This window comes from Theobroma umbraticum, unplaced genomic scaffold (genome assembly GCF_002168275.2).
Source record: "Theobroma umbraticum cultivar Fairchild unplaced genomic scaffold, ASM216827v3 scaffold_56.0, whole genome shotgun sequence".
In the NCBI taxonomy this organism is placed as follows: domain Eukaryota; kingdom Viridiplantae; phylum Streptophyta; class Magnoliopsida; order Malvales; family Malvaceae; genus Theobroma; species Theobroma umbraticum.
Genome location: NW_018397256.1, coordinates 11,860,164 through 11,870,959, shown reverse-complemented (window position 1 = coordinate 11,870,959; position 10,796 = coordinate 11,860,164). Strand labels below are relative to the sequence as shown.

Sequence of the window (10,796 nt, the reverse complement as noted above, 5' to 3'; positions counted from 1 at the left end):
ATAATTAAAATTAATAAAAATAATATATTACTGAAATTTTAAACAATAAACAATAATGCAACACTGAAACTTATATTTGAGAATTACATATATAATAATTTTTTAATTTTTAAAAATTAAAATCATTGAAAATAAAATTCACATAATAGAAAAGGAGATATAACTTATATAACAAAAAAAAAAAGAATATGATAGACAATTCATGGAAGTTTAAAAGAGAAAATTTATAAAAACTTAAAATATATGAACAAATATAATAGAGTTGAAAAAAATAAATAATAATAATAATATAAATTAATTAAATAAATAAAAATTTTATTTTTTATAATTTTACAATATAAAGACAGAAAAGAAAAAAAATATGAATGAAGAAATTTAAAAAATTAAAAAAAATTTAAGAATTTGAATAAAATTGAATGAAATTTATAAAATTATTTTATTATTTTTTAATTATATCAATTATTTAATAAAAAATTATTTTTAAAAATAATTAAAAAATAAAATAATATATAAAAATTTCAAAAACTTTGGAGCCATGCCCCCCATCATAAAGGACGCTCGGCCCCTGGTCCCAATTAAGTGGATTATATTTTTTTATGATAAAAAATAAAAAATTAATATTTTGAAATATTAAAATAGTTTATCATTCTCTAACCCAAGAAAAAGTTGATTTTTTTCCTCAATCATTGAAGAAGTTGAATATTCAAATATCTAACTAGTGAATGCTTCACCTACCCAAGCTGGAGCTAGGCAATGGCATTAATTTCAACAAGAAAAATACAGTGCAAAGAAAATTAAAAATCTCATATGCAAGATGACAAAAATAATGGTAAACTTTTACTTTAAATTCAAGGCATTGTCATATTCTCGGGTCTTATTGTCACTAAAACTAAAATCAATACACTCACATCATAAAAATTTAACACTAAAACTTATAATTCAATAGGACCAATATAAGATTATAAGACTCAGTGTTATTTCACAAAAATTTTACCTTTAGCTTAAACTTGTCAACATGCTATGGAGTTCAAAATTTATTTCTATATGCAAAATTCATTGCATTATTGTGACATGTCAAACCAGACATGAGCTCAAATCAGATAAATTAATTTAAGTGTAGAAAACATAACCTCATTGAGTTTATGCTACCTTTTCACTCATGCATTCTTTTTGGTGTTTCCATGAATGTAAGGATCGACCACTTCTTTCATCAATTTAAATATTATTTTTTATTCTGTTATTTATATTTTATTATACTTAAATCTGATTTATAACTTAAAAAAATACTAATCTCAATACATTATGCTAAAATAAAATTAAAAATCTAATAAAAATTTCTTATCGTAAAACTTTGTGAAATATATTATTTTTTTAACATTATCTACCCAAAATGCGTTACGACGGGAAGGTCTTCGAAACGCGGTACAATGGGATAGTCTTCATTAAGACCCGAAGTTGTCGTTTGGTGGGTTTCCAGAGTCTGGTGTTTTTAAGTGGGCGAGGAATTCAATTTTAACTGCCTCGGATAATTCTGGGCTTATAGCAAAATTCCTAATGGGCCAGACTCTGCCATAAGGGAGTTGGGTAAACTAATCATTTTCCGCAACAGAAAATGCATGGCATTGTCCCAGTGTTTCCGCTGTAAATATGACCTGAGGGGTACTTAAGGGACGGGGCTTTTGCTAGCTTGGAGTAAAGGTTGAAGAAGTCGGGGATGAGCATAGTGTGGAGATGCAATATGCTCTTTGATGTTTAAGTTTAACAGTTGCTGAGATTCGATTCTGAGTTGATTCAGAATAATCTAAAGCCCTCTCTCCTCCTCCCCACTGGAATATTCAGCTCTTAGTCGAGACTTCTTCCTTTAGTTTCATAAATCCAGGACAGCTTATCACAAAATGGATAGATTTATGAGGGGAAAAAGGATAGTAATTTATGGGCTGTTACCTGCCTTTTGTGTACCTTTGAAAGCAACATCAGCTTGCAGTCAACTTGGGAAGGTTTACATCAAGCCAGAATTTGAGAAATCCTTCCAGGTTCATTGGCTTTCTCTGCCAAACATCTGCTCTCATACACCATTTCTACTTGACTGCGATCTGTCGCAAAATCTTCAAGTACCATTACATCCAACTAAAACTTCACTGTTCTCCTACGTTCTCCCATTTATAAGTACAAAGTAATTGAATCGGGAATGGAAGCCTGTCGGGCTCCTTATCACAAGAACATCTCTCAACGTCGTGTGACGTGTCGGCCCATTACAAGACCACACAAATAACGACGAAAACCTTTTTTGAATTTTTATTTTTCTTTTATAAACAAAATATCGTAACAAACATGTAATTTTGAAAGCATATGTTGAGAAAGACATGCACAATTTCGTTTCGTGGAACGTTAGATAAAAGTCTCATTCCGGTAATTATCACAATCGGCCTGGCAAAGCATGATTTTATTTTGCGTGGTTTTATCAAATGGTGGCTACGTCGATCCCCTGTTGCTTAGTCATATCAGTAATTAAACTTTTTCAGTCGTGACCCGTGAGACCTGAGGCTCGACCACACAAACGTCGCGCGGTTAGCCTAGGAGCAGCTTTCTTCTAGTCTCAACTTTTCATGCTGAGTTTTACTATATTTATTTAGTGGCAATCTATTGAGCCACGTCTTGCTCGACTTCATAAATTTGGATTCTTAATCTTGTATTCATAGATATTAGGGTATAAATTTGGTTTAATGATACTATATTAGCTAAAATATTTGGATAAGTAATAAAGATTTATATTATATAATAATGTAAAGTAATATATTCTTTGTTAATTAAGGTGACATCGAGTTATACAATCATTATTTGGGTTTTTTTTTTCGATTAATACTATTTTTTTATAAATGCACATAACTTTTATTAGTAGTATCATATTTTAACTCTAAAACCTCGGCCATTATCCGGATAATCATAGTCACTAAACTTGTGTTTGTTGATTGCAATAATCATCTAATAACAACATATTTCACTTTATAAAATTCTAATCTCTCTTAAAAGAATATCTATTTATTGTTGAAATTATTCAATAAAATTTAATTCATTTTATCTTTTTTATTTTTTTAATTATTATATTAATTAAATTAATACGGGTACAATTGTACTACAACTTTGACCTTAATTAAAGATAATTTTTTATTTTCGAATTAAACTCTTGATACTAGTATTTATTAACCGAATTTATTTATTTATTTGTTTGAAAAAACTACCAAAGTAGTTTAAGTGTAATCTTTCAAACGGTTACCTAACCAATCAAAACGATTTGATATACATATTCTAACTACAAGGGGGGAATTTGAAACATTGTGAACTGTTGGCTGCAAATCGCATTAATGGTTTTATAATAGTATTTTTCATATTTGCTTTTTTTTATATAATTGACATAAACTTTTTATCTTCTGAGGTTAATGATTATAATAATTTAGGAAAAAGAAATTAAAGAGTTGGACAAAATTAATTGCTGAGTAGTATTTAATTTATTTTTCTTGAGCTATAATATTACATTTAATTATTATTATTATTATTTAAATTGAAGTCGATGAAGTTGGTAAGTTAACTCAAAGTAGATTTAAAAAGGAGCTGATAAATTCTAAGTCGGGCAAGATTTGATTGGGGAAATGTAATGCTGTATAATGCAATTTAAATAAGAAAAAGGATATGCTATTAGTAGTATTTTACAAGAATTAAAACAGTTATAAAATAAAAATAAGACTTATTTTTCGAGTCCAAAACAAATAGAAATTTATTTTTTTAACTCGTAGTAAGGAATTTAAGTATTTAACCGGGAGGAGTTAAAATTAAAATTCGAAATTAACAATTAGGGGAAAAAAATCAATAGAGCATTGCTTCTCTCACATCACATCTCTTTCTTTGCCCCTCTGGTACAATAGAGGAAGAGAATCCCCTTCTTTTCAATTCCCTCCACAGATCTCCAAAATTCCCACTCATCCAACCCTAATTTCTTCCCTCCTCGTAAAAATTAAATAAAAAGACCCCAAAATCTCTCTCTATTTTTTATTTTTGGTTTTATCCCTTTCTCTCTCAAAGCCAGTGATCGAAAGATATCCGCCGATGATTCCAGAAGCTTCATGAATCTTCGCCAAGCTACCTTCCTTCATGGACGAACGTAATCCCGACGATGCCTGAACTGCGTAGCAACGCTCGCAGAAATCGGGCCTCGATCAACCCTAACCCGAATCCAAACCCGATTAATAATATTCTCCCCCAACCAGATACCAACGACAGCAAGAAGAAGAAAAAGTTTTCTGTACCCAGTCGCCAGAGGAGAACCGCACAGAACAGGAAACAGAAGGACGCGATCGTTGTTGCTGTTGATGAGAACAAGCTTAACGACAACGATAACAAACACAATAACATCGTGAGCGGTGCTGGTTTTGAAACGACGCCGTTTGGAAGGAAACAAGACGAGGATATTAAAGAGCTTAGGGTTTTGAGAGAAGAGGTTGCCGAGAAGAAGATGGACGAGTACGATAGTGGTGGCCGTAGCGGCGATAAAGGCCCCGGAGCTGAAGATGAAGGAAGTACAGCTCCGCTTCCCGAGAAGGTATCTTGTTCTCTGGATTTTTCTATTTTATTTATTTGGTAAGATTTCTGTTTTTGGATTTCCGATTTTAGTTTTTATTTTTGCCCTTTTAAAGTTTTATCGTCAAGGAATCCGAAGAAGGGAAGGAGAGAAAGAAGATGTATATTTATTCTTTTTCTCGTCAAGTTGTAGCCTTATTATTTCCGTTCATTTTTGGTTTTGGGTTACTTTTAACTGTTGTATTGGTTGCCACTTCAATCTACCTTGACATTAGTATTTAAAAATAAGGTTTAACTGTTGTCTTAGGCTTCATTGAACACAAGTTACATTCTGAACAAAAACCAGATAACATTCATTGTTTTTGTCGCAACAGGTTCAGGTAGGTGGTTCCCCAATGTATAGAATAGAAAGAAAACTGGGGAAAGGAGGCTTTGGACAAGTGTATGTTGGTCGACGAATTGGCGCTAGTGGTCCAGGAGCTGTTGAGGTATGGGGTTGTCTTACAGGCGGTTTTATTACGTACTCAAATATTTCATATGGCAATGTGCTAAACCTGTTATGTTTGAATTTTAGGTAGCTTTAAAATTTGAGCATAGAAGCAGCAAAGGATGTAATTATGGGCCACCATATGAGTGGCAAGTTTACAAGTGAGATCCTATCATCTCATTCTTTAATGATTGTTATATTTGTACCGTAGCCTTATTTATAAGGGTTGTATGTCACTGGAGATTTTAACTACAGCTTCCAATTCTTTTTGTGCAGTGCACTTGGTGGTAGCCATGGTGTGCCTCGAGTTCATTATAAGGGCCGGCAAGGTGACTACTATGTTATGGTATGTGTTTGCTTTAATGCAATCTCCTAGTTTTGTGATATATATGTGTCAAGTTTTAGAGTTTGACTCTGAGATGTTATGATATTTTTAACAGGTTATGGATATGCTTGGACCTAGCTTATGGGATGTTTGGAATAATAACTCGCACACGTAGGTTCATTGGAAGTTACATGGTGGATTTTACTTAATTTATTAATGAATTGACCCTCTAATGGTAGCTTTATCTTTTCAACATCAGGATGTCCATTGAAATGGTTGCATGTATTGCCATCGAGGCCATCTCGATCTTAGAGAAGATGCACTCCAGAGGGTGATACATTTTATTTTCTTTATTTGCCTATGATTTGTTTGTTTTTACAGCATGCTGCAAGAGGATTTGTTGTTAAGAGAGTTGATGTGATGGAATTGATAAATGTTGATAATCTGTCCACTGGATTGAGGTCCCCATCATTGGTTTTGGGTGGAATGCATTATGATTCTTCCTGTTGCATCAGTTCTTTTTTCTTTGTCAGTAGAAAACTATTGGAGCTATAATGCTGTTGCTTCTGTAATATGTAGATACGTGCATGGGGATGTGAAACCTGAGAACTTCTTGCTTGGTACTCCGGGAACTCCAGATGAGAAAAAACTTTTTCTTGTTGACCTAGGATTAGGTAAGCTGTAAATTTTGTTCTTTTAAGATATATTTTATATGCGGATCCAAATCATTTCTGACAGTTCTGTTTCTGTTCTGACCTAACAGCGACCAGGTGGCGAGATAGTTCAAGTGGTCAACATGTTGAATATGATCAACGTCCTGATGTTTTCAGGTAAAATTAAAAGTTATATATTACCTTTGCATGATTTTCTTTTTCCTTTCTGGGGTGGTATATAGGTTAGATATGTTCATCTATCTATAAGCTTGGGGGTTCTTTTCCTTTTTTTCATTTTTAAGGTTATGATTATCAGTTATTGATAAGTCCTGTACTGCAGGGGTACTGTACGGTATGCTAGTGTTCATGCTCATCTTGGTAGAACCGGTAGCAGGAGAGATGATCTAGAATCTCTGGCTTACACGCTCATTTTTCTCCTCCGTGGTCGGTTACCTTGGCAGGGATATCAGGTTTGATTCCTTAAATAAAGATGTCAGTATGTTCATATATATTTATATATTATCTGTTACATTTCTGATGCAAGTGGCTATTTTAGGGTGAAAATAAAGGCTTTCTTGTTTGTAAGAAGAAGATGGCAACTTCCCCAGAAACTTTGTGTTGCTTTTGCCCTGCACCTTTCAGACAGTTTGTTGAATATGTGGTGAACTTGAAGTTTGATGAAGAACCGAATTATGCAAAATATATCTCTCTGTTTGATGGAATTGTTGGTCCAAATCCAGATATTAGGCCAATAAATACTGATGGTGCTCAGAAGGTAATTTTGGCTTCTTGTCTCTGCATTATTTACTTGACTTGTCATTGCGAAAGATGTGAATCTCATATTTTGGAACTTATTTAACACATGTATATATTTTTGTCTTGAAGCTTATATTTCAAGTAGGTCATAAGCGAGGACGGTTGACAATGGAGGAGGAAGAGGATGAACAGCCAAAGAAGAAGGTTCGAATGGGAATGCCTGCAACACAATGGATTAGCGTGTACAATGCTCGTAGGCCTATGAAGCAAAGGTATCTATCGTAAGATCACTATCAAGCTTTACAAATTCATGAATAAGAATAGATGCTGATAATTTCTACCTCCTGTTGTAGATATCATTATAATGTGGCAGATGTGAGGCTTCCCCAACACATAGAGAAAGGAAATGAAGATGGGTTATTTATCAGCAGTGTGGCTTCTTGTTCTAACCTATGGGCTCTTATTATGGATGCTGGCACTGGCTTCACTGCTCAAGTTTATGAGCTCTCACCATCCTTTCTTCATAAGGTTGCTTGTGGTCCTGTTGATTCTAAGACCTTTATCTATTGCAAGTCTGCTACATTATATATTTCATTTTAAGTTGTATGCTGATGTGATTTTTGCACTTAGTTATGTATGTCAAACACAATTGAAAATAGCTCTTGGTTTGTGGTTTGGCACAAATATTAATTATCAATTTTGTTACTTTCTGAAGGAATGGATTATGGAGCAATGGGAAAAGAATCACTACATCAGTGCAATTGCAGGAGCTAATAATGGGAGCTCATTAGTTGTAATGTCTAAGGGTTAGTTTGCACGCTTTCCGCTTGTGATATTGCATTTCCCACACCAACATTTCCATAGGCAAATAGGAGGTTTCCATAAGAAATTACTATTTTTATATTTATGTAGTCTATATCTTATTTCTATTGTTTTATTGAATGTAGGGACCCAGTATTTGCAGCAATCTTACAAAGTTAGCGATTCGTTTCCCTTTAAGTGGATCAACAAAAAATGGAGGGAGGGTTTTTATGTGACTGCCATGGCCACTGCTGGAAGCAGATGGGCAATTGTTATGTCGCGTGGTGCTCCATTTTCTGACCAGGTTTTTAGTGGATTTCAAGCATATCTGTTAATGTACTCCATTGTGGTAAACAGAACGCTTATGGCCTGACGGTATCCTTTTTGGGTCCACTTGCAGGTTGTAGAATTAGATTTTCTCTATCCTAGTGAAGGTATTCATCGGAGGTGGGATAGTGGCTACCGCATCACATCAACTGCTGCAACATGGGATCAAGCTGCTTTTGTTCTTAGTGTTCCAAGAAGAAAACCTGCAGATGAAACTCAGGAGACCCTCCGAACCTCTGCTTTTCCTAGCACTCATGTGAAGGTATTGCATTCAACTCTGTTCGCTAGCTTATTTCATCCTTTCTTCCTAAAAGTGTAAATGTTTACATAGTGCTTTTTCCTCAGGAGAAATGGGCGAAGAATCTATATATTGCATCAGTTTGCTATGGTCGAACTGTTTCGTGAACTGCCAAAATTTTGTTCAGATGCCACACATTTTATTTGATCGTGCATATGTATGACAAGAGACGGCTCTGCTGCTTCATTTTTAGTGAACTAAGCTCTTTAGCCAGATTGAATGATGGCAGCATTTGGGATTTGATGTATGCAAAATTCTACTTTATTGTCACCATCATGTAGCATCTCTTCAAACACCTGTGCACTGTCATTCAATCAAGTAAAATCTTTATGAGCTAATTTCAGATCTTTTGTCCCATTAGATGTGGGTGTTCTTACCTTACTTGTATAGTTTTGAAATCATAATTTCTTGGTTGAAGGCAAGTGCACAGGTTATGTTTTCATTGTTGATGGTGTTTAAGGAATCTGCAATGATGATTTTATGCTGGAGTCTACATATGCCTTGAGTTAGTCTGTACTATGTCTAGCCTTGTTTTCTGGACTAGAAGATCATTATGATCTTTCAACCTTTCACTTCTGGGATGTCTGATTTGACCCTAAAGATGAGAGAATGTTACTCATTTGTATATTTCGAAGCAACAGTATGTAATGGGATATCATTATTAACTTTTGCGCTATAGTTGATGCTCGAATTCTCATTTCCCTCAAAGCTATCCGGTGCATGCAGCACTTGATCCATCAGAATATTTTATGGATAGTTAGAATAACACAATCGCAACCACAAATACCTCATCCTTTTGCCAAACTCCCCATTGTTTCAAATTATTTTCGGTAGATGTTTTTATCCCATTATTTCTTCTTTTCTTGCTTGAGTCAGTTCGTGCTGTTGTTTTCATTAGGTGCATGCTAGAGGTGATATATCTGTTTCCCAACAAGTTTTACTGTCCATTGTGGATAAGCATCTGAATAATTGAAGTTGTGATCTTTCAATGTGCCAACTTTTTATACTCTTATACCTTTTGAATGCCATAGTGGTAAATTTGTAATAGTTTGCTGATGTAGTCTGATAATGCCATTTATATTTAGCTCACAATTTGTTTCTTAACACTATCTTAATGCTGTACTTTGGAGTTTAGAGTGGTGTTATGTAGTGATTTTTTTGTCTTAGGCTCCAATTGTGAGCCTATGAGCTGCTTTTGTATCTTTAACAGAGGTCAAAATCTCAGAAGTAGAAATGCAGCAGAGGCCCTTTATATGTGCCTAAAAGTTTTTGCTAAGGAACAGCCAGGAGATCAACCAATATTGATTTGGTAAGGAACTTTCACTAGTTAACTTGATGCATATTTTTAGGTCATGAGACTAATTGTACACTTTCCGAGCAGTTTTTGTGTACATGGGCCATTCTTATTATTTACTATATTTTTGCACATTTTTCAGGTACAGCTTCAGGCTGATCTTTGAATATTCCACCTGATGAATTCTTGTCCATGTCTGATTTTGCCTTCTGTGATTGGAACTGATGATACAGAAATGCAAGCACTTACCAGCTCTTGGTAATGCTTGGGGCACTACTTTCATTTTACCTCTGTGCATTCTATTATATGTGGCATCAAAATACTAAGTAACTTTTTCTAACATGATGAAAGTTATTGATATTGTGGTTAAAGAATCTATAATATTGGTTTGAATTTTTCCTTATAGGGTCTGGGTTAAGGGAATGGAGAGTTTTGTTTTCTAGCTCAGGGACTTAACATACAATAAGGCAATGTAGTGTGCAAGTGTGTTTCTGTTCACTTGCATGTTCATGCATTTGTGAATCGTCTTATATAATGGGGTGTTTGTCATAACGTTCTGTGGTAACTGTTTTGGCTGCATGCTATGCTATATAGATGCCTGCCGTGCTGGAAAAGAAAACTACAGCCAAAAATTTTGAAATTAACTTGTTTAACTGCATATGTTTATAAACTGATTTATTTATGCATTATAGTTGTAAATGGTGAATTAAATATTTAAGTGCTAATCACTTTTCCTTATGGTACCTCTCTTCTATCTTCCCCTTTCCCAGGTTAATTGCTAGGAGGCCGGGAGTAGGAAACTTTTCTTCTTGCAAAGCAAACCTGGATGCTGAAGTTCACTTGAGAATTGTTGAACCACTCCTGTGATAGGCCTCTGCTGTTTCAAGACTAGAATATTAAGATCTTCAACATGAGTTCATTGGGAAGGGAAATTTTCTCATCTAAAGATCAATGAGCATAGATGTTTTGGCAGTTTGTTCAGAAAAAAGTTGTATCTGTACTTGCTTTTGGGGCCGAATCAACGTTACTTTTGTGACATGTTATCTTGTTTGACGTTATATCTATTAGGTGTGTAGGTTGTCATTGACCATAATGTAACAGGTGGTTTTGTTTAGCGTCATTTTGAGTACACCTGTTTCTATCCTGTTTAGTGTAGAGAAGAGCTGCAGGGTTTACCTGGGCAGGGCATTTATTCATGTTATCACTAGTAGCTCCACCAAATGCCAGCATTGAGATTTGACATTGCTCAGTGCCTATCTGAACATATAATGTGCCATGTTAAC

General features: G+C 34.4%; 1 protein-coding gene across 3 annotated transcripts; it reads left to right on the top strand.

The window, feature by feature from the left end:
- The first annotated feature begins 3,866 nt into the window (after positions 1-3,866).
- On the top strand, positions 3,867-10,633 carry LOC110410542 (Protein kinase family protein). 3 transcript variants are annotated; one of them, XM_021420290.2, is made up of 19 exons: positions 3,867-4,594; positions 4,947-5,060; positions 5,147-5,220; positions 5,336-5,405; positions 5,500-5,555; positions 5,644-5,715; positions 5,964-6,058; positions 6,148-6,214; positions 6,378-6,507; positions 6,594-6,812; positions 6,923-7,065; positions 7,147-7,321; positions 7,509-7,599; positions 7,741-7,898; positions 7,995-8,183; positions 8,267-8,463; positions 9,445-9,528; positions 9,656-9,771; positions 10,284-10,633. In XM_021420290.2, the coding sequence occupies exons 1-16, from the start codon at positions 4,169-4,171 to the stop codon at positions 8,324-8,326; spliced, it is 2,139 nt and encodes a 712-aa protein (XP_021275965.1). In that variant the 5' UTR covers positions 3,867-4,168; the 3' UTR covers positions 8,327-8,463; positions 9,445-9,528; positions 9,656-9,771; positions 10,284-10,633. The 3 variants fall into 3 exon arrangements, with proteins under 3 accessions (XP_021275965.1, XP_021275964.1, XP_021275963.1); XM_021420289.2 differs by having other exon boundaries at positions 9,387-9,528; XM_021420288.2 differs by having other exon boundaries at positions 8,267-9,528.
- The last annotated feature ends 163 nt before the right edge of the window (positions 10,634-10,796 follow it).

Coding starts and splice junctions, on each gene's coding strand:
- LOC110410542 (XM_021420290.2), top strand. CDS start 4,169: ATGCCTGAACTGCGTAGCAACGCTCGCAGAAATCGGGCCTCGATCAAC. Junction 6,813..6,922: donor ATACTGATGGTGCTCAGAAG/GTAATTTTGGCT, acceptor TTTGTCTTGAAG/CTTATATTTCAAGTAGGTCA. Junction 7,899..7,994: donor GTGCTCCATTTTCTGACCAG/GTTTTTAGTGGA, acceptor GTCCACTTGCAG/GTTGTAGAATTAGATTTTCT.